The 24381-nt window shown below is 41.1% G+C and overlaps 1 protein-coding gene across 1 annotated transcript in view; it reads right to left on the reverse strand.

The window, feature by feature from the left end:
• CEMIP (cell migration inducing hyaluronidase 1) overlaps positions 1-24381 on the reverse strand; it is a 62616-nt gene that overhangs the window by 16690 nt on the left and 21545 nt on the right. The window contains exons 10-16 of the mRNA XM_063314194.1: positions 23032-23223; positions 14065-14240; positions 13379-13588; positions 9183-9388; positions 7625-7694; positions 4576-4704; positions 1780-1865 (exon numbers count right to left, since the gene is read on the reverse strand). Coding sequence (XP_063170264.1) covers positions 1780-1865; positions 4576-4704; positions 7625-7694; positions 9183-9388; positions 13379-13588; positions 14065-14240; positions 23032-23223 — 1069 coding nt within the window. The remainder of the gene's footprint in view (positions 1-1779; positions 1866-4575; positions 4705-7624; positions 7695-9182; positions 9389-13378; positions 13589-14064; positions 14241-23031; positions 23224-24381) is intronic.

Raw genomic sequence — 24381 nt, forward strand, 5'->3', positions numbered from 1 at the left:
CACTGCACAGGAAAAAATAGAACAAGCCAACAAGGGTACCTGACCTCTCCCCTTTTCTGCAGCTAACCAATATATTTGCTTTCTCAGTTCCCATCCAGACTATTAACCACAACAAACCTTAACCTGCCAAGGTTTCGTCATAACGAGATGGAGTATTATCCAAGCATTTTCAAGAGTCAGGGGAAGTTGTGGAAAGGAAAGGAAGCCAGAAAAGGAAGTGATAAGAAAATCTGGTCCCAGCAGCTTCTCAGCTGCCACATAGGTGAAAGTAGCTGCAAATCTTTTCCCCACCAGTGACTTTTTTTCCTTTACTAGAGTTATCCTACCATTGTTGTGCCCAAATAATAACAACAATGGGGTCAGGCTTTCTATCATTTTCAGGATAGCTTTACAAAGTCACTACTGGGGGAAACAGCTTTGGTTAGCAAAAAGAGAAGAAGGGGGAAGAATGGGGATTGATAGCTTTCTTCTGCTGTCCCCAGATGGGGACTGCTTTCTGTTGAGCACAATGCATTTTCAGCAAACTTGAAATATTAGCATTGGACACTCTCATGGTACTCATGAGATGATGGTGATGAGGGTTATGATGCAGGCAGGCCTAGAATAAATGCCCAGGTAGATGACAGCATTATTTCTTTTCATGTAATCATCCATTATAAGAAGCTCAGTTGGGTGGGGTTGGGGTTGCACTCAGGGAATTCCCAAAAATTAGTCCTTCCTTTAGCCATTCAAGCCTGATTTCTGATCGCATTGATACAGATGGATCAGAAGAGCAATGGCTAAAGGATGGGGCCATGCTAACTGCAAGGGTGTTAGTTTAGTATTTACATTAGCACCTAGCTTAGACTCACTTCTCCCATTTGAGCCATAATAGGGTGATTCCAGCAATCTCAATGAACAGAAGAGATTATTTTAAAATTGTGGATCTCAAAGATCCAAGGCAACAAAGCTGCAAGGAGATTGTGATGACTATTCAGGGCTAGCAAAACAATATAAATTCTATACTCCCCCAAAGTAAGTCCCTACCAACAAACAACATTACAGAAATTTGAACATGTGAGCTTATTTTGCCCTGTTTATTTTACCTTGATGAGATAATGAGGAGACATACAAGGAGCACTGCTCATAGAAATGCCTTGCTTTTGACCTTATAAAATGCCTAATGACCCCTCCCCTCCGGAAAAAAAAAAAGAACCTCTGGTTCCAGATATTTGATCAAGTATTGTCAACGTATTTCCTGTACAGGCTTTGGAAGCATTAGGACTAAAAATGTGCTCCTTTCTGCATAAATGAAAAGGCATTCAAGATGTTGAATGGTACTTCTCACCAATGATGGATTTTTTTTTTCCTCACCCACTTTTGACTCCAGGTAAACTTAGAAGAGAAATCATCTAAGAATGAATAAAAGAGGGAGGATAGAATCTGCTCTCCATATAACAAACACTCTGCGAAGAATAATGGATTTGAAACCAAAAGGGGGAGACACAGGGCTTAATGACAGCCTGAACTTCAAGGATCAGAAGATGTATGAAAAAAAATAGTAAAATCAGCATTCTTGAAGATGATTAGAAACTTGCTGAGGATGAGAATGTGAGAGAGGGACAGCATCTTGTTGGAACAGGAAAGGTGTCCCCAGATAAAGAAGTTGCATGGCTTGGCAGGTCAGATGCCCTTTGCCAGTATCAGAAAACAGCCCAAATCAATGCAAAATTTCCCATGGATATGAACAGCAACTGTAATTCCCTCTCAGCCACATCAAAGCCACGGAAGTCAGTTTACCTTCCAGAAATCAAAGTCAGGATTGGTCGTTTGTCTTTGGCTGATGCTGGCGTTGTTTTAACTCCATTATCAATTATCATTCCAGCCTGGGGAGAAGGAGGAAAGACACTTGGTAAGCAATATCTATTCTGAAAAATCTGCACTGGACACATTCGTGGAGGGTGGGAAAAATCTTTTACGGAGGTCTGCAACACCTACACGAGCAAAAGAATTTGATGCCTTATCTGGTACAAATTGGATTGCGCTCCCTTTTATTTTCACAATTTGGAGAATTCATTCATTGGTTCATTAATTAATTAATTAATTCGATTTATACCACCATCCATCTCAAATTCATGACTCTGAGAGGTTCACAACAGATAAAAACCTCATAAAATACGTAACTATAAAAACAACACACACACAATCAGCAGCCAAGGTCAAAACAGAGCAGAACAGAACAGCCACCAACAAATCAACATAACCATTGTATAGGCTCTGCCTCACATCTGGATCCCCAAACCCAGTGACAAAACTTATGTCTTTAAGGCTTTGCAAAAGCCCAGCAGGATTGGGGCCAGTCTAATCTCTGAGGGAAGTGTGGCCTCTAATATTCACCCATGCCCAGCTTCCCACGGCACCTAGTTGTGTTAGAGAAAAGGGAGTTTTTATTATAGTTAAAATGTCTCTTGTTTTTTACATTGTCCCCACTCAACTGTATTCCACAATTTTATATAGCCATTCTTTCCTTCCTCTGTCCCAAGTTCACAACTTCTTAAGATACTGAAGATTAAATCAGGAGAGCTATCTGAAAGAGTTTTAGTGCTGCTTAGAAAAATCAAGGAAGCAGAGGAATCAAAGAGAGTCTTGGACTTGAGACGAATTAAATGCATACTAGCGAAGGGCTGGAAATTAATTTATAAAGAAAAGGACATAGTTTAATTTTTTTAAATTGTATCTCCACAGTTCTCTTGAGAGTCAAAGTACTCGTGATATTAAACAGACTGATGTTCTTAACAGTATTAAGTTTATTGTGTGTGTAGTCATACATCAAATCTATATTGAGTACTGTAAGATACACACATCAGGTTTCCATAGATTAAAGATAAGGATATCCATTGCTTAAACCTGTTTTGTTTTTTACACAGAGAAAGAGGCGGCTAATGAGGAGGCTAATTCTGGGATGTATCAGAATGAAATTTATTCTGCTGTAAAGAAAAAAACAACACTTGAGAATGTTCTACTGGTGTCAAGAGAAGCTCCTTTCTTGAGACAAACCACAGTTTGGAGAGAGGATACTCATAAGGACTGGAGGAGGGGGGATGAAACTGTCTCCTTTATTATACAGCGGGGTCTCAATTCTAATCTCCACCATAACTTTTATTTTTAATGGCTGGGAAAAAAAAATCTCAGTGCCATCAGTGCATTTGGTATGAAGCTTAATTTGGTCCAAAGTTCACATTGTCATTCACATGTACTAGTTGATCATTACCTTGCCCACAAGGAGGCACCAGGTTTGAGCCCCATAAAAGAACATCTGGCTACCCACATCTGAGGAGTCTCAGTAAGGATGAAACTGATCATATGGTGCCTGCTGGTGGTCAATATAACTGAAAAATACCACACAAGATATCCCCAGGACACACAGGACAATTCTACAGCACCCTGCTACTTTCAGATGCCAACCCTGCTACAACATAGTGTTGCCAAGGTTTGTGCAGCAGTGCCCAGTATTCATCAAATGATGACAGGTGCAATAAACTAGATTTAATGAGCAGCTAGTTCACCATATTAAAGTGCCCTGTAACTTGATAGTTACAGCCTTCCACATATGAAATGTTATTTATTTATTATTTATTTATTATCCAAATTTTGTTACTGCCCATCTCCCACAAAAGAGGGACTCTGGGCGGCAACAAAACTTGGTTATGCTCCCCTATACATATCTAATGCTCAGAGTCCCTCCTTGGGGGGAGATGAGCAGTAGTATAAATTTGAGAAATAAACAAGTAAGTAAGTAAATAATGCTGCTGCTCCTTCTTTTAGACTCTTTTAGATTCTCACTTTTAATATATACTTTTAGTTTTCAATTCATGTGTCTTTTATATCGTCCAGCTTCCCATAACATTTTTTTTAAAGATTTAGATGTTTATTTTTACTTGATACAGTATATCCTTTATGCCTTTTTCAAGGACTGTATCCCACCTTCCTTATGCTGGTCTATGACTGTAAGAAATACTTGATTTGATTTGACACAGGATATATACTGTGTAAAAAAATAGAGTAATTCCCCCCTTCCCAAGAGGTGGGAGTAGAAGTCATATTATATCACATACATGGGAACAGGGCATAATTTAATATCTGTAACTCTGTTCTGAGAGTTTAGGGAAAGGTGGACTGTATACACCATTCTGATAGCTCATCTACAAGTCAAGAGCCTTGGCTGTATGTGGTCATTTGCTTTATCACACCTGGGAATGTAAGAGTGGGCTACTTCACAGGCTTATAGTGCAAATTTAGTGAAGGCTGCAGACAAAGAAAAAAAAAAGCTAGTGCAAAGAACAACTGGAAATCTTGAAAAAGGGGGAATGGGGAAATGAAAGCCTTTTTATCTTTCTCTCTGCTTGGAGCCAAAAGCTAACAAAAACAGAATTTGCAGGGGTTTTTTTTAAGATAGCAGGAAAGTTTGCCATTGATTTTACGGGAGCAGGAACAGTGACCAATAACAGCTTTCTGCTTCAGAAACTGGAAGAGAAAAAAAAGCATTAAACCCCATGAAGTGCAATTTTTGCTTGTTTTCACTGGAGGCGGACTTACTCGATAGTTGGAATGGGCCCGATTGTTATAAAACAAGCCCATTGGAATGTGCTCCGAATAGCCAGGCGGGTACATTCCGACAGAAAGTCCCGTTGGTACGTGATGTAAAACAAACCAAAAACCCGTTTCCTGCAAAGGAAAACACAACAGTTTCAGCCTAAGATGGAATCAGGTTACTTGAGGTATTAAAAATAAAGAAAATCTAATTATTTCTAGATACAGAATGACCATCTGTGAGAGCCAGGATGAAGTAGTGGTTAAAATGTTGGACTAGGAATGGGGAGAGCCGTGTTCTAATCTTCCTTTAGGCATGGAAGCTGGGTAGGCAAAGGAGGACACAGACAAGGGGGACAAATGGGGAAAAGGAGGACATACTGACTATTTAACTTTCTTGGCATCCGTGATGAAAATTAGAGTGAAAAACTGCAAAAACTAAAAATGTACTTAGGCCCACATGTATATGAAATTACCTTTTCCAGCATCAGGAAGACTGGTTTTTCAATTGCAGGAATGTGCTAGAGCCCTTAGGAGGCAAAAGCCTTCAGCATGTAACTGATTAAAGTCTTGTCAATTTCAGGCAGAGGTTGGGGCAGTGTTTCTTAACTTTAGCAACTTTAAGACCTGTAGACTTCAACTCCCAGAATTCTCCAGCCCTGTTTACGCCTTGTTCCCATGTATGTGATATAACTTCTACTCCCACCTCTTGGGAAGGGGGGAATTACTCTATTTTTTTACACAGTATATATCCTGTGTCAAATCAAATCAAATCTTTATTATGGTCATAGACCAGCATAAGGAAGGTGGGATACAGTCCTTAAAAAGGACAATATTTGATTTTAAGGCTATGCCTGCCGGACGGAGGACATGAAGACAAAAGGGAGGACATGTCCTCCTTTTCCAGCCATCTGGTAACCCTAAACCGGGGTGACTTTGGGTGAATCCCTCTCTCTTAACCCAGTGTGGCCTAGTGGCTAAGATGCTGGATCAGCAACAGGGAGAGCCAAATTCTAGTCTTCTGTTAGGCATGGAAGCTAGTGGGCCAACCTTGGGCAAGTCATTCCCTCTTAGTCCCAATTAGCACCAGGCCATACAACAACCTGGGTGAAATATAAAACTCCTTGTGGCATCCTATTCAAACAGCTTCATTATGAACTGCAGTGAGTGCAGTCAGAAACAAGCAACTGAGTGGGACCAATGCTAAGAAGAACAATAGTTGGAAAGAGCTAGCATGGTGTGGCACAGCATTCCCCAACCTGGTGCCCTTTCCTAATTCTTAGGCCATGTTGGCTAGAAACTGGAATGGAAGTTCAACAGATCTGGAAGGTATCAGGTGGTGGGTCCAATTAGAAAAAAAATATGCTAAGTTGGCTATGCAGTGTTTCACTGCCTCTTAGCATAACCTACTTCACAGGATTGTTGTGAGTATAAAAGAATGGATGAAGGTGACCCTAAATTCCACACAGAACAAAACCAAAGAATCAGCAAATGAGAAATAATACAACCAGATTCACTTCTACATTAAGTGCTCCATTAGGACATATCCCAATCCAAGTGGGATATGGACCACTCACATGTAATTCCCCCCAATACCTCCCATCATTATGGCAGTCTCTGAAAGCTTTCTGGGAATGGCCAGATTTCCTCCTGGCTGATACAAACTGCAGCCGAAAACCTACTGTAAGATTTTTTAAGTTTTTTAATGCTAATAAAGCATCTCCAGTTTGCAGCAAATTTTCTTAACCGGAAAGCCACGTTTGCTAATTCTGTGCCATGCCAGGATGGAAGAGACCAGCTAATGTATTTGTCAGCTCTCCAAGGTAGACCAGATCAGGAAATCAACTCCGTAGGAAGCTAAAGCTACTTTCATTGAGATTGGCTCTAATAACAGAATCTTGCAAGTATGATTGTGCTGGATCTCCCCTCCTCCATCTCCTTTTTCATCCATTCAACCGTGTCCACTTCTTGAAGACTGCCTGGAAAGTCCCTGCAGTTTTCTTGGCAAGGGTTTTCAGACATGGTTTGGCCATGGCCTCCTTCCTAGGGCTGAGAGTGTATGACTAACCCAAGGTCACCTAGCTGGCTTTGTGCCTAAGGTGGGACTAGAACTCACGGTCTTCCAGTTTCTAGCCTGATGCCTTAACCACTACACCAAACTGGCTCTCACAGTATATGCACACAATATACCCCAGTAAATTAGAGAGACATCTGTCTGAGCTGCTTCCAAATGTTATCTTGTTGCTCTGGAGTTGAAAAAAATGCTTCGTCCTGTTTTGCCTAGGTAACAGTTCTTGCATATTTCCATCAAGGTCCTCTTCCTTACTCTGTACACATGCTACAAGAAATAATTAAAGCTTCCTAGGAGATCAAAGCCCACACTCCACAGAAAATGATATACTGTTCTGCGCCTGCTTCCTTCCTATTCCCTCTGAAGAGGCAGGAAATTTTGCCCTCTTCCTGCACATTATTCCATCCTCTCCCTGGCATAGCTGTACATGAGAACTCCTGTCAGCTACTCAATGAATTGCAGTTTGAGGCTCACCTCTCCTACACACATCCTCAAATAGCAAAAAGAGTTATGTAAAAAGAACATAAAAAGAGCTCCTTTGAAGCACATTATTCTCCCACTCTCTCTTGGATCCTTCAGTCACTCATGGAGAAACAAAGATTCAGTACAATCAGCTGCTTTGGGGAAGCTCTTGGTTACAATTATGCATAAATCACTGCTCCGGGCTCTCAGCTGGAAAGTGTGCTCAAAAGACTGATGCGCACAGAAACATGTTTGTGGAATAATTTTCAGGCAGTATATTGTAATTCTTCCACACCCTAAAAGTAATACTTTTTATATGTGTTTAGAGTGCGTTTAAGAATGGGTTGGTCCCTCACAGTTACTTAGGAAACAAGAGAATTATTTTACACAAATGATTTGCAGATTGGCTAATGGGTTAGTAAGGTTTGGTTTCCAACCCAGGTCAGATTAGGAATCGTATCCTGCCAAGCAGCCTCAGATGGCCAAACGTTTGCCCCTGAGAGCGAAAATCATCATACTCACTTCAGATCCTGCAGCCGCGCAATTTATGAGGTTATTGTGTGGGTTTGCCAGCCAGAAAGTGGATACGGCACTGTTGGATAAGAAAGCTGAGCATGAGAAACCAAAACTCAAACATCTTCCCAATGCCAGGCCTGCAGAGGAGATGGATGTTCATTGATCACAGGCAAGGCAGGCCAAATAACAGTGCAATGCCTGGCTGGTATCTCTCTCCACCCCACCCCACCCCACCCCACCCGACCCCCTCTGGTGCCCTATTTTCTTCACTGCACCCTTGTCAATACAGGGAAAGATCTCATCCCAGGTTTGAAAGGCTACTGGAATTTCAGGACAAATTTTGAGTGATGTTGCAGGCAGCTATGAAGCTGCAAAAAGTCATTGTTATTTTATGAGTGTGTCTTTCTGCAAAACAATGGAAAAGGAATGTATACTGTAGGTCAGTGGGCTTAAGTGGCAATGCAACTGCTCCTTCTGGCTTCCCGCCATATCTGGAATTTCAAGACTCTTCCAGATGCTTGATTTCTTTTATCACTCTTGGTTCATTCTCTTCCCCACCACTGATCACTTTTATCTCTCAAGCAGCTTGTTTTTTATTCTCCAGTAGCAGAACTGTTTTGCAGTGTACTGCCCCATACTAGACATGTTGCACTGCTCCTTTGCATGGGACTGAAATATTGACTGCGATCCGATTTGTACTTGGGATGGTAAATAATATATTGCAACATGTATCACTTTTTGTCCAAGCTTCTTTTTGGGGCAAATTTTATTTACTTCCTTAATTTACAGGCTGCCCAACTCCATCACAAATGATGCATTGTTTGATTCAAATCTCATTTTTTCCCTTTCCCTGCAGGAAACAGTAAGTTGCTAGTCTTCAAGAACGACCATCTTTTGCGCAGTAGCCGAAGTCCACCCCTTTTTTGATGCCTTGTGATTCAGAATCAATTGCAGAAGAGCAAAAAGCAAATATGTACCCTCAGAACAGAAAGGAGGGGAATATGCCAGGGCCATCTGCATTATTAAAGGAACAGAAGACCTGAGCAACTCAAGTAAGACAGAAAAATTCCTATTTGCGTTCTCTATGGAAAAAGATCCAGGATAAGCAGAAAGACTATTTTCCTTGATCTGGGTGGGCTGTGAATTTAGGAACGCTATGATGTATACATGGAATTTTATCCAATGCAATCAATGCCCAGAAGTGACGCACTTTTTTGATACTTCCTCAAAAAAGGGAATGGAAAATATGAATGAAAAGCTAAATCTTTGTCTGAAACAACGGCCAGGCCTTTTGTTTCCCAGGCATTCTGAAGAGGAAAGATGAATTAAGCGTGCACTTCTCTTCTACCACTTGAGAGCAAAAGAATTTAAATGTTCTTAATTTGGTCTGGCTTTCCTCACGGAAAATCCCTTTTTGGGACCAAACGTTCAGGTGGCTACTTCATGAAAGTAAGACAGCAAACATTTAATTTGCTTACACGTCCTCCTTCTATGCTGAACGATCCATGTGAAATTCTGTAAGCCAGAGATGGTCAGAAAAATAAAATGTTATTTCCCTACTCACTTGCAATCCTGTCTAGGCTTGGGGACATATCCTGGATAAGCATCTTCAGTAATGGCCTTGCACATTCTTGTGTCCCGATCGGATGGTAGCAAAGTGCCTGGTTTCACCACGAGTCCAAGGCAGTGGTCAAATGTGTTGCGCACCTCAGGCCCATCTTCAGTAAAGAAGCAATGACCCAGGGAGTCATAGCCAACCACGTCCTTGATCTGGGTGGACAAAAGCAACAACAGCAAGAAGATGGATGGGAGCTCAGCCTCTTTGGATGCTCCCTGGACAAGCCTTCATCTCAACAACAGTGTGAAGCGCACAGCTTCAAGAAAACTCAGCTTCAAGCAGCCCACCAAACAGAAGAAGGAAGAGCTTTCTAATAATAACAGTTCCAAAAAGAACTTGCTTTGCACAACATTGGAAAAGAGACATAGTACCGAGATATCTGATTTGGAACTGAAACCTGGAGAATATGCAGCGATGGCAAGACGAACAGTATATATACAATAGAAGTTTATCTAAATTTAAACAAGAATGGTCCCTATATATCACACAGCAAGACAAATATAAACATTTTGGGTATGGTTTCTAAAGTTTATGTTAATGAATACTGTAAATTGGTCAGAGTTCAAAGAAGAAGGGGGAAATCAGAAATTAAATACCTATTTTATTTCTAGTATGGTTTTTTTTTCTTTTTCCCCTTTATTTTTAGTATTTACAAATAATAATACAGTGGGGATTTGACACTAAGCTCAAAGATTTATGCCTTTTGTGATTTTTTGCGTGAAACTGAAAAAAATGAAATCATGATTTATGGATTTGATGATTAGATATAATAATGGACAATACAAATAATGAAAGCTATGTTGTAAACTTAGAGTAAGAGTTTACATAAATGCATACTTATAGCTGTTGCAAAAAAAGTCCGGAGTCATTCTTTTCTGTATTTTCTTTTTTCTTTTCCTATTTTTGTACTTTTGACTTTACTCTTTTTCTCTTTCTCCACTGTTCCTGTGTTTTACTTTCTTTTCTAATCATCATTCTTCATTAGTTTTTATCTTTTTATCTTGAAAATCTAATAACGTTTAATAAAAAAAAAGATTTATACCTTGTGTGTGTGTATATCAAAAAATTTTATTTGACCACTTACTGATACTATCTCTCCTAGAATTGTATCTTTGTTATAAATAATGATTAAAAAAGAACTTGCAATATGCAATATGCAAGCGCTGGACAACCTTGTTGCAGCGAGGATGGCTACATTTCTGATTTTTTTTTTTTTTCCAAGGACCAACTTTCTGCTGATGTAACTGGAGGGAAGACAGCCAACATTTTCATCCCTCGGTTCTCTGGGGGATTTGTAAGAAGGTTAAAGTAAAACAAGTGCATTAAATCTAATGGGAGTCTTAACACATCTGCTTGGCTTGTTATTTTTAGATGCACGCAGAAAACCTCACCCAAAACATACGGTCTACTTTCTATATTTTATATTTTGGCAGCACAGCTCCAGAGCATCCCTGTCTTATACTAAGGATGTTATACAGGGATGGCACAAGATTAGGTATTTATTGTGCCATGCCTGTATCGTGTTTTACCATTATGCTACGTGGCTTCATCCATTTGCAATTATTTTTTTCCCTTTCTGTCTTTAATAAACCTTCCTTCTTGCCACATAAACAAACAATAAATAATTCATCCAGGAGGGAGAATTGCAGTGACAACACATAGTCACATAGTGTAATGCTCTGTGTAGCTTTTTTCATTGTTCTCACACTCTGGATGCCTGTCTGTTATCCCTGATGAAAGACGTCTGTTAGAATGCACTCGTGACACTGAGAATGTATGATCCCTCAAAGCTTCACTGAAGATGTTCCTTTGATTGTGCTCTTATATAAAAGTGGTTGGAAATCTCGAAGCTTTCGCATGACTCTCTACAACTGGTGAACTGCAAGTAAAGGAATTCTGTTCCTTTAATTCATAAAGGAATTTTGCAATACGTTTTTGCAAAGTTTTTGCAATACTTTACAATACATTTGCTCACCCTCCTTGCTGGATTTGAAGCACATTTTCTACCCCAATTGGCTTAACAGTTACTCTCTTTTCTCCCACATCCCTGGGAATTGTCTCTTTACTGCATAGGCACAAAACTTCCATTTCAAGGAAAATATACCTTCTCCCTCATTCTTGCAATGGCTGGAAGCAAGTACATAGAGAAGGCTTTTCCTTCACCAGCATAAGGCATCATGTGATAGATTATAGCTATAAAACAGGATCAGGATACTGGCTTTAATTCTCTTCTAACCCCCTCCCCCCTTTCCCTCCAATCCTTTGAGCATCATGTGCCTGAAAGATGACATGACTTTAAATCAGTGAATTTATAAATGTGCAATGCCTAAAATTCAGCCAGAAGAACAGGATGGCCTTTTCTCCCATTAAAGCAAGAGCCATGAATTAAAAATGGAATTACCAGTACCAGATGCAATAATTGCCACAGTTGGTCAGCGCTGAAATGCATCTGGAGTCTTCCTTTTGGCACGCTGTTTGCCAGGCTCCATTTCACTTTACACCCAGTGACAGCTTCTACTATGTATATAGAGCATATCAACGGTTTCTGGCTGAACGTGCAGCCCTGCAGCCATAAATATCAACACCGCTCCCCATAGCTCAGGGCCAGAATGTTAAGATGGCAGATTTAGCAAGGGTGCCTGCAGCCACCGTCTTTAGGAAGGTAATGAGGAGAGCAGAAACTCAATGCACTTTGAAACCCCAATTACAAACAGAGCAACATTTTACATTTTAACTGGTACTGTTGGCAGGCAGCCCAGGCTGATTTACTAGCCTGTCCTGGCTATGGGGGTTCAGTTATGTACGGTATTTCTCACACAAGATAAGTTGACCCATGAGCCATATTTGCTGCCTGTGCAGACAATACAGGTAGTTAAAGACTAGCTGAAAGAAGACTTTTCCTAAGACTTTCTTCAGACCAAAAGGCTGTTCCTTTAGCTGGTAAAGCTGTGATGTCACAAATATTTTAATAGGAGGGTTGTGGTTTTGGTGCTATCGCTCCAACATTTGGTCCCCAATATCTACAAGTAGGACTGGAAAAACTGGACGCTGGCAAAACAAAAGCAACAGCAATCCAAAATGATTAAAAACAGCTACATAACAATGAATCTACAAGGCTCCAGAGGTCCAGATACAACTCTTCCAGTTTACCAATGGACTGACAGCAAGCCACTAACCAACAGGGCTCACCTAACCAGGTTACGTCAGTGCTTGAGGAATCTAAGCTTAGATTACAATGTGGCCTTATTACAGCAGGTTTACATGGTAGGTAGTTGTGTCTGGAGCTCTGTTTGGAAGCATATTAAACCACCTAGAAAAAAAAAGCAAAGATCAAGAGGTGGAGAAAGGAGCCTCTTGAGCACTAGAAGAAGAGTTGGGAATGGTCCCATCATGGCTGATCGATCTGTCTGTCTGTCTGTCTGTCGTATGGCATAGCAGTTCAGTGTTCATGCTGCTTTTTCTTGCTGGGAAATCCTTGTGAGGTACAGCAGACAAATATGTAGACTATTTAGCTGGGACAAGTCACATTGCCCAGGGTGCACCACGAGGAGGCTAGACTACATTGCACCAAGTTGGGCTGAGAGAGAGTGACTGGCCCAAGGTCACCCAGCCGGCTTTCATGCCTAAGGCAGGACTAGAACTCACAGTCTCCTGGTTTCTAGCCTGTTGCCTTAACCACTAGACCAAACTGGCTCTCTTGGCTGATATGAGAGCCTAGAATATGTTTGGAGAATGCAAGAAGGACAATTATCCTTCCATCCAAATATTACCTACACTTGACTCACCCTGCAAATGGCAACTCTGAACCTAGCTTGGCTGGTCTCAGAAAAACTAAGCAGGATTCAGCCTAGCTTGTACTTGGATTGGAGGCCATTGGGAAAGCTTTAGGCCGGACTGGGAAATTAAAGAAAAAATCTTGGAAAAAGGCAATGTCAAACTATTCTAGCATTGTTACCAAGAAAACAATATTGATGGTCCATGAAACCAGCAGCAGTTGAGGTCATCTCAAGGGAATCTATACCTTTTCCCCCTATCTTAAGTGGATGCATAATAAGATCAAAGACTGAAAACCCTTCAATTCCTCTCTACCTGATGCCATCTCATCTTTGCAGCAATAGAAGAACCAAATCCCAGCATCTTACCAGCAAACCATTGGAGCCATGCACGGTGACACAACGGGAGAAGGTGTGGTGGATGGACATATCCTTCACATAGGTAGGAGGTTGGTAGCCCCCCTTCTCATCCACGTCTTGAGCCATGTGGAAGTGCACTGGGTAGTGTCCCAGCAACTGCTGGCCCATGTGCTTCAACTCTATGCCTTCCATGTGGACCGATTTAAATCCAAGTCCAATCTAGAGAACAAACAAGGCTAAATGAAAATATGGAATGAAAACCCCTAAACTTGCATCTTTGGGTAGATTAAAAGCACATAGCCACCACATACCACAAAGGTGATCCAGCCTAAATTAAGCCATTTTAAATGCTGAGTTTTTTAAAGGGGAAAAAAAATTAAGCAGGTGCTTAGTTCTCCCTAGAAATCTACAGGGAAGCCATGCTCAGGCTGCAATAAAACCCCAATACAAGTTAATTGCAGGAGTTCAGAAAGTTTATAGATGAGGCTTCCCCAACCTGGCACCCTCCAGGTGTGCTGGACTACAGTGCCATCTTCCCCAGCATGAGGGTTGAAGATGTTGGGAGTTGGCACCCAGGGCTTCTAAAGGATACCAGCTGGAGGATGGTGATACCAGCTCTTTGTGTTATATTGTATTATTGATACAGAGAAGATCCCCCAACAAAGCAAGCAAACAAAAGGAACTGCAAGCCATACCTTGATGTGGCCACCAAAAGTATCAAAATCGAAGAAGGAGCACAGATGGGTGCTATAACTGTAACATCTTTTCTCCATCTCGCCCATCACTAGAATGTTTCGGGTTAGCATCCCGACTTCAGCTCGCATGTCGATGCCATCAATTATCTCTCCCATGTGAAGGTAGGTGGCTTTCCCTAGGGGAAAGAATAACATCCAGTGTGTTACAAAAGGGTCAAGATTAATATAATGAGGGCTTCAATGGAAAAATAGATCAGCATGGCCAGGAACCTGGCCCCAAAGAGTGGGAAGGGGCAAGGTCTCTTGTAAAGGAGACACGAAGAGGAGGGGTAGCACCCTTTGTCCTTAACAAACTGAATCAATTTTCTAAAAAAACCCACACACTGCAATTCATTACACCTAGATCATGATGATGATTTACATTCTCCTACAATCACCTATCAGTGTCTTACCACAGTTTCCCATACAAACATTTTGATTCTGCCTCTCTATATACAACTGTTCCAACTGGTAACCAGTCGTATTATGCCTGTGGGTTTTGTGATTTGCAGGGTGACAAGGTGGATTTTTTAAAACTTTTATTTCTATCTGGAATATTCCAGCTGTCCTGCTATTCCCTTTCACTGCTGCTTACTCCCAAGGAGGATGTGTAGAACTACTCCTGCAACTGTATCTGTTAGTTAGATTTCACAGGTCCCCTTCTCTATCTGCTCTGCCAACCATCTCCATCCAGGAGAACATCTTGGCTGCCTGGTCTATTACATGGGCATGTATAGTTTCTTACACCCGTCACTCCTTCATTCAAGTGTTTTGAGCAGAGAAATAGGAAGGAGGATTATTACTGTCCACAACGTGAATTAGTTCAACGGAAAAGAAGGAATGTACTCATTAAAGAAACTCTGGGGTAACACGAGTTTTAAAAAATTATTACCTTTGCATGTACAGGTGGTTCTTGCTTAATGACCACTCATTCAGCTCAGTTCAAACTTGTGATGGTGCTGAATAAGTGCTACTTACGACTGGTCCTCAGTGTTCTGGCCATTGGAGTCCCCGCAGTCATGTGGTTGCCATTTGCACCTTCTTTGCCGTCTTCCAACAAGCAAAGTCAATGGGAAACCCACAGGAGGTTGCAAATGGTGACTGTGTGACATCCTCGCTTAACGACCTGTAGTAATTCACTTAATAACAGCAATCCGGAGTGCCAGAATTGCTGTTGCTATGTGGCACAGTCATGTGACATTGCGCTTTACAACCACGTCAGTTAGTGATGGCAATTCCAGTCCCAATTGCCATAATTAACCGAGGACTATCTGTATTTTTATTTCAGGAGAAGCCTACAGTTTACACTTGCACAGATCCACACTCTCATACACACACACAAAGCATAATAAAGCTGTATAAATTGAATGAATGATGCCAAATTTCAGAAATATCTAAAGCAAGCTGTTCTCTTTGGATGATTGTTCTTTGCTCAAATGACCCCCATTCTGATCCAGAGAAGTGAATAATGAAACATCCACCTGGAAGCTGCAATGTTTTTTTCGCTAGCTTCAGCTTTCAGGCGCCACGTGTTTTCTTGGATATCTGCACAGACCTGCTAAGAATGTTAAACGTCGGCAAGAATGTTGAATGTGTAGCAAGAGGTTTCTTTATACATAACATGCTGGATGTTTGTTTACACTAAGTGCTTTTGCTGATTTGACATGATCTGAGATAAGGAAACAACCGCGGGAGGTTTGTGGTAAGCGTGGATAGGTATGTTTTTCGCCTTCAGAAACAGCGATGCTGTGTTTATTACCACATCCATTAACTTTAAAGGAATTGCCTTGTTTGATGGGGAACATACCCACAGCAAGAATGAGTTTATTTAGAAGTGATGCCAGTAGAAATCTGCATGGTGTCCTGCATGAAATAATCCAACCACATCTACTGTATGAGCTGCTTTGGATGTCCACAAGAAATGGCTGGAGAGAGAAAGGAGGTGTGTTTGCATTTCTTCTGGATTTGACTTGTGGCTCTTTTAACCACGTCTCTAGCTTCATTTTTGTTTCCTTGTCCTTAAAGACCAATTGTGTTTACTATTCAAACCTTCTGCTTAGCAAGGTTTGTTAAGCAGAATTGCAATATTCTCACATTGTTGCAATATTCAAATTAAATGGTGAATGGAATAAATGATATGCAACTGATTATATACCGTATAAAACAACAGTAATGAAGCATATTCTGTATGTCTTGTAAAATCTGCATCACCCAGGGCCCGGTATAGCCTGATGTTTTTTTTAGAATAAGAGAAAATGGATCCATGATGGATTATTAGGTATTCTTACACAAAACCTTCTCAACCTAGGTTCCCCATACATGGCTTCTGCTTATTAAGATCACCTCTGAAAGAACCAATTAAAGATGTGAATGCCGAAGAAAAACAAAAACACTAAAAGGAAAGGGGAATGAAGCATTTTCACATCTTAAGGGTTTTTCCTGAAAGAATTGGACCAGAAGGAAAGGGGGAAAAAAATCAGGGCAAAATATTAATTTCCTTCCTGAACGTTTTCCCAGACTTCACATCTCAAATCTCGAGCATCCTGTGGAAAGAAAGTATCACAACAGCCCAGGTTTTTGGACTGGTTGTCCCATGCAAGTGGGTTGCTTTGAACTGTTCATGCCCGGTCTTTATGAAAGGAGTAGAACCCTGATTTATTCAGTAAAGCTGCTGGAAAGCACTCCGTGTTTTGATTATCTGATGGCATAGCTTCAATGATTGCTATTTTTTGCCTTTAATTTGTGGGGGGGCACAATCTCTGCATTTTAAATGTGGTCCATCCCATGTTCCTGGGAGAAAAAGAGAGACCCAGCAGTCACAGGATTCCAAGAAAGGTTATGCATGAATAAATGCACAAGAAGCCTGCAGTGGCAAGACTCTTATCTACATTATGTTGAAAAACACCCATGAAAGACAGGCCAATTTGCATTAGTTGTAAATTGCCCAGAGTCATCGTAACATGAGATGGGCGGTGAAGAAATATGATTAAATAAGTAAATAAGATACAACCAGCCCATGGAAGCTGCCAACTGCACGGCATGCCATAAGGCAAGATCATCTTATCCAGAAGAACAGTAAATCAAGCTCCCATATCTGAGGGGGAAGCCTAGGACACTGGAGAAGCCTCTGCTTTGAATGCAGAAGACCCCAAATTCACCTTGGCGTTGCCAAGAAAGGAGATCTGTAAAAGATCTGCAAATGTATTTAAACCTTCTGATGGTGCAAAAAACTCTCTGTCAGATTTCACCAATCCCTCGCAGATATATGAGCTAACTCCCAGAATTCTCAGCCATGGCCAGGCCAGCTGGGGAATTCTAGGAGATGAAACCTGCCCATCTGCAGGGCACTTACTTTAGGAAAGTGTGAATATTATTAACAGACTTCCTCAAAGCCTTATTCTTGAGCAACATAATGTTTTAAAAAATGCATGCAAAGGCTTTTATGTTAGGAGAACCTGAGAACGTAAGTCAGGGATGCGCTACATTCCCCTAAAGCCAAATTTAGCCTTCAAGTGGTATTCAAATAACCATACTCTACAATGCAGTGGTTGAGACCAGGCAAAATTAAAGATTGACCTGGTTTCCATTTAATTTGTTAAAATTAAATATCATCAATGTGAGAATTCTCCAGTCATGTATTTAATCATTTTCTTCTTCCATCATACTAAACATAAGTTCTTAGTAACAGCTGTTGAAGATCTGGGGTGAGGGGGCCTATCACACAAGGCTTCTGCGAAATGCATGTTCCTGTGGAGCCTCAGACTGGAACATAAATCAGCTTTAAAAAAAAAAACCTGTTAAAATTATCCTTCTGGAGAAGTGGCATCCTAACACGGACTTTTCTGAACCACACATTCTGAGGAAGTAGCTCATTGTAATCAAAACATTTCAGGTATATACCTTTATAATAAGCACTACTCATTGCTTGCTTTACTTCCTACCTACTCATCTGCATTCATTACATGATCATAACTTAACCTGGTTTCTGAATTAATCCATTTTCACAAAACACCAAATGAGAAGTTAACCAAATGAACTGAGTCCTCACACAACACACTCAGCCACAAAACAATCTAACCAAATGGAGCATTTGGGGCAAATAGATCAGCAAAACCTGTTCTACTTCAGTGTGTTGTGCGAACACAGCTATGGGTCAGCCAGCTGTGAAGGACAAGAATGGCATTACAGATAGTTCTCGTTTAACAACCATTCATTTACTGATGCTGCTGAAAACACTGACTTACGACCAGTCTTCACACTTATGACTGTTGCAGCGTCCTGTGGTCACATGATCGCCATTTTAGACCTTCCCAGATGGCTTCTGGCCAGCAAAATCAATGGGGAACTGCGTGATTTACTTAACAACCACATGGTTTGTTTAATGACTGCTGCAAAAAAGTTCGTAAAATTGGGTTGGATTCACTTAATGACCACTCTGCTTAGCAACTGAAATTCTGGTCCCAATTGCGGTAGTTAAGCAAGGACGACTTGTATTCCTTCTTAAAGCAGATACTGTACAGTTGACAACTGGGTCCTGGTAAACCAACCCTCCATCTGACTTCAGACATTCCATGCACTTTCTACATGCTGTTAGGATTCCCATGGCTTTAACATAAAACTTTGCAGAAATCTGTTGATAATCCATTTTGTATAGCCCAGTTGAGAGACAAGGAAATCTGCAAAGCCAAACTGGAAACAGCCCTCTATAAAAAACCAGGCTGCTCTGATTGATCATCATGCCTGCCAATTTATTCATAGTTTTATCTCTTACATGAAAAGGGCATTGCATCATTTCTGCCCACATATGATTCCCCCTAGATTTGGAAGCAGCTTCACCAACACGTAGTTTGCAAGTCTAAAGATAATGGCTGGGATTTTAGCTGTTGTTTGATCTCCTGTTCTCAGAACCACCCTTCCTGCTTTCCTTTAGTCCTTTGTCTGCTTTTGCTCCAAGTCTCCAATTGAGTAAAGTCCGGATGTAAAGCATCAAAAGCCTTGAGTCCCTCACAGAAGGTGGAAAAATCTTGACTCAGAGATCCTGCTCACCCATGGCAGGAAAACCAAATCTGATGCAGATAGGAAAACTGAAATATCTCAAACAAGGGAGGCACTTCCCTTCATCACTTGCCTAGTGTAGGGATTAAAATCTACACTGGAGAAGGACTTCTGAACAGCAACCATTTGTATATGGGCTGTGTAGGAAAAAAAAAACCATCCTGCTTTTTTGACACCCACTCAGTTCTCATTCAATGTTACGGTATTAAAGAGAATTTGCAAAGAGTGTTGTGTGAATGCAGTCATAGAGTTGTCTTAAATGAGGAGGTGGCAAAGAAGCCAATGTGCAAACCGCTAGGTTCCTTCACTCATGGGGGCTTTATTTTTTTCATCTGCTCATTTAACATGCTTGGGTTTAGGAAAAAAAAAAGTAACGGGAAGCTGGCATGTTACAAAGGCCAGGCCTTCAGCATCATCTTTATTTCTCAAAGTGCTTTGGGATCTATACTTGCCTTGGAGATATTCTTGAGACTATCAAGAATAGCAGGTAGCTACAACTTGGTACTTTCCTTGGAAGGATGCCCAGGGGAAAAAAAAATAAGACGAAGATAAGCTGGGTTGATAGAAATCAACTCTGAGTAGCTGGCAACTGCTTGCTTTCTGATAATTGGGTGTTCTTAGTCATCCCCACCATGTCTGCTAGTTTTTTTGCAAGGAGATAACCTCCCTCCCACAGCAGCTATTTTATGAGAATGAACAAAACATGCTCTCAAATGCCAAATGTCTTATCTGTTTTGATGGCTTTATTCAGTTGTATCATTTATGTTAAACTGCCTTAATTTTTAAAGGATTAAGAGTGGATTTGCAGGAAGGAGAAAGTGTGCCCATGATTCTTAATAACCAGCTTAATGTTCTTTCCTACTGACAACTGACTTGATTCCTCAATGATCCTCTGAAAGGCTGTTTATATCACGAGCTGAAATCATTCCAAAATAGCTCCCTTCATTCAGCAAGTATCCTATGCAGAGAATATGAAAATACTGGTGTCTAAGGACACCAGCAAAGGTATTTATTGTACCCAACCATTCAGGAGAAAGCATTAGAAATCTGAGTACTTTTTTATCCTGAACAACAAAACCAACTACAGTCAGATCCATGTGTGGTTTTAGCTCATTGAAGTCAGCAGCTCTCCACTGCAAAGTAAACAATGGGAAGAGTGAAGCAGAAAATTCTTGGGAACAAGCAGAAGGAAGGAATTCTTTAAGCCAGGGTTTCTCAGCCCGGGTTCCATGGCATCCTAGGGTTCCATGAGAGGTCACTAGGGGTTCCACAGGAGATCATAATTTATTTTAAAAAATATTTCAGATTCGGGCAACTTCACATTAAAGAGGTAAGTTTCATTCTTTATTTTCAGTTTAAGAACAGTTAATGCATATATACAGGCCTACCCATGAAATGAATATAGTAATTTTGTAATTTCTGTCCTATATCTGAGCCTGAATGTGCAGGGGTTTCCCGAGGCCTGAAAAATATTTCAAGGGTTCCTCCAGGGTCAAAAGGTTGAAAAAGGCTGCTTTAAGCATTTCCTACCTCTTCAGCTCCCTCCCACCACTATCGTTTTCTGATGCATCTGGAACTTAGGAAAGACATTCAAAATCTGACTTTCTTTCTATTATCTCTTGGCATCTTTGGGGTCACACTTATTTAGTGTGGTTTTCCCAATTATGTAAGTGTTGCTGGGGAAAGGAGAAAGGGGGAGGAAAAAGAAAACAGGACCGTAGATACGTTTTCCCCGCAGAGCTGCCTGCCATCTTTAGTCATGAGACTATGATGCATTTAAAAACCAGAATAATATTTTTCTTGGCACAAGCCACCCACTTTCTTTAGGCCCTGGCAACCACAAGCCAAAAAGCTGTATTTCCTACTAAGCCACTTGCATCAGAGTTAAGGGAACTCATGATTTAAGAATGATTTGTACCATGGCAGAGGTATGTGCTGATCTGATCTCACTTTCTCATCCAGTCCAATTTCATTTCAAAGTCATAGACCCATCAATGATCCTACTTAGCATTAATCCACTAAGCTGACAGATCACACAAAGCTCTAGTTTGCTACAAGATGGTTTCAGAATAAGCTACAATTGGATGGACTCACATATAGCCAGAAGAAAACACAGGATAATTAGCGCAATGGAGGAGTCAAATGGTAGAACATCAGTGCTGAAAAGTGCCTCACTCAGATTATCTAAGTAATTTTACATCTATTCTAGAAGGTAGAAGGGATTACCTTTTGCAGGATTGTCTAAGATTAGTGTGTGTGTGTGCCTTTGAGTCAGTGTTGACTCCTGGTGACTGCCTGGACAAGTCCCTGCAGTTTTCCTGGCAATATTTCAGAAGTGGCTTGCCATTGCCTGCTTCCTAGTGCTGAGAGTGTGTGACTGGCCCAAGGTCACCCAGCTGGCTTCGTGCCTAAGGCAGGACTAGAATTCACGGTCTCCTGGTTTCTAGCTCATTGCCTTAACCACTAAACCAAACTGTCTCTCTTGTCTAAGATTACCCAGCAACTATACCATTCATTGGCACTGGGTTCTTCTACTCTTCCACATTCAGTTCCAGCTTCCTCCCTGTACTTTTGGTCATATCCTTATATTACCATAACATGCCCAGCAATCACACACAATCACAAATTCCATGTTGATGAGTACACAAATCATTTGATCCCTCCTTTGCCAGCCTCCCCACTTGGTTTCTGTGCTAGGCATGGAAGAAAGAAAACCTCTTCCCTCTATACCCCTCATGAGCTGGCAGAGCACAGATAAAATGCTCCCACAACCAATCTGCTTGGTAGAAAACAATTATTTTCTAAAAGGCTAGCAGCTTGGTTTTCTACAGTGAACAGAGAAATGCAGGCTACTAGTCTCTTAACAGATTTTTTTAAAAAAAAAGCAGACTAGCAACTTTAGTGGGCTTACTACATTGCCATTGTTATTATTACCCCTGTTATTGTCATGAGTACTGATGGCGAGCAGGAGGGGGCCTCTATCCAGGGGGGAAAATGCATGCATAGTACTGAGGAATTAAGCAGCCATTCAAAGAGACACAGATCAGACCCGCCTTAACTTTTGGGGTTTATCTGTCTGGGTTTTTCTCACACTTCTTCAGTTTGTTAGGATTCTGTTTTATGTAGCAGTAATAAACACTAGAGACCTACTCCTCGTCTCAGCGTGATTTCTGACTGTTAGGACAGTTATTAGATTATAAAATCCCAGCACTTGTTACCTTGCAGCATTTCTTGCTTCTCTCTCCTTGCCCTGTTAGTTCAATTGCCACTCATTTTTACCTTCTTTTTTTCTTTTTCAAAACGTGTTTGCACAGAACCAAAAAGAAACAGACCATTTCAGAGTTTTGTATTGGATAGGGATCAGCCGTGTAGCTCAATATTTAACAATACAGGTAGTCCTCACTTTACAACCGTTTGTTTGGTGATCATTCGGACTCAACAGTGCTGAAAAAAACTGACTTATGACCGGTCCTCACACGTACAACCGCTGCAGCATCCCTGCAGTCCCATGATCACCATTTGAGTGCTTGACAACGGGTTTGCATTTATGACCATCAGTGTCCCATGGTCACGTGACCACCATTTTTGACTTTCCCAGCCAACTTCTGGCAAGCAAAATCAATGAGGAACCGTGTGATTTGCTTAACAACCACATGGTTCACTTAACGCCCATGGTGATTTGCTTAATGACCGCTGCAAAAAAAGGTTGTAAAATCAGGTTGGATTCGCTTAATGACTACTTTGCTTAGCAACCAAAATTCCAGTCCCAATTGTGATCCTTAAGCGAGGACTACCTGTACTGCTAGACCCAAAGAACCATACACAAACACGGGACATCAGCAATTCTTCCCAAGCATGAACCATTCAGCCTACCTGCCACTTTGACTTCATTGGGCTTACAAGCTCTGCAGGGCAAGATCTCAAACTCTTCAGCTTGGTACATGGAATAGTCAGTGCTGGCCACCACGATCTTGTCTCCCACCTTCCATGACTGCACGTTGTCGGCCAGTCTTAGGATCGTACTGTTCACATTGGTATCCACGTGCACGGTAAGCTTGGGTCTCACTGACAAGCCAACAGTGGAAAGAAAGTGCATGGGGTAAGAAGTGCCGAGGAGCATCTCATGTGCTCCTTCCCCAATTCCCCACGGACCAACATGTTTCATACTCATAAAACAAGGACCTTGAAAAAATAGGCAGCTGTTGTCAACCACAGGCTAGATGTGTGTGTCTGCCTCTTATTCAAGAAGCACACTAAATGGCCCCTATGTTGTTGTTGTTTACACATAGTCTCCCACATAGTTCTGTTGGTTATCATCAGCAAGTTGTTGTCATCATCATCATCATCATCATCATCATCATCATTATTGCTATTTACATACAAGCTACCAGTTAGTTCTGACTGGATTTGGTACTTTTGTTTATCGGATCCTTCCCAAGCTCACATGGCTTAAATTTCTTTAAAACTTCCTTTCAATTTCTTTCTTGCTTAAATTTGATTAGACTTCTATTGTGGGTATATACAGACAGTTTTGCCTTTGCTGCGTATTCACCAATCTTGATGTCCCAGCCTGATATCGTAAGATATAGCCATGATCTAATAATCTGCTCTTTCAAGTAATACAACCTTTTGTAACTGGAGAGTTGAGATTCCGTCTATTCCTCTTGTGTGCAAGTGCTTTTCCAGAAGTTCTGGTCTGACACCAAAAGTACCAACCACTATTGGTGGCACCACTACACTTGTTCAGTCTATGTTGGAAAGTCTTTACATTTCCCTATTTTTTTCTAGTTCTGTCTCATTGACTCTTCTGTCTCCAGCTGCTGCAATGTTAGTTATTGAGACTTGTCCCTTGGTAACTGCAGTCCAGTGTGGCTTATTATAAGCTGAGCGTTCATCAGCTTGTATCTGGAAGTCCCACAGAATCTTAACTTCTTCATTCTCAACCATTTTTCAGTACTGTCATTCCCTCCACCCTTTGTTAATAAGTAATCATTCTTATTAAGATTCTATTGTTGTTGTTGTTGCTATTTCTCCTATCCCCTTAATTACATTTAAAAGAGGCTATTCAGGACTTGGCTGCACTATTTCCTCTGAGTGCCAACAGTTTTGGCCACTTAGGGCAGTTATTTCCTGAGTCAGGGCAAATTGGCTGTTTTTCAGCCATGTCAGCACGTCACTCCATTCCACTCCGGTTCATGCAGCTTGAGTTTGCATACAGCCATC

Source organism: Candoia aspera, chromosome 13 (genome assembly GCF_035149785.1).
Source record: "Candoia aspera isolate rCanAsp1 chromosome 13, rCanAsp1.hap2, whole genome shotgun sequence".
In the NCBI taxonomy this organism is placed as follows: domain Eukaryota; kingdom Metazoa; phylum Chordata; class Lepidosauria; order Squamata; family Boidae; genus Candoia; species Candoia aspera.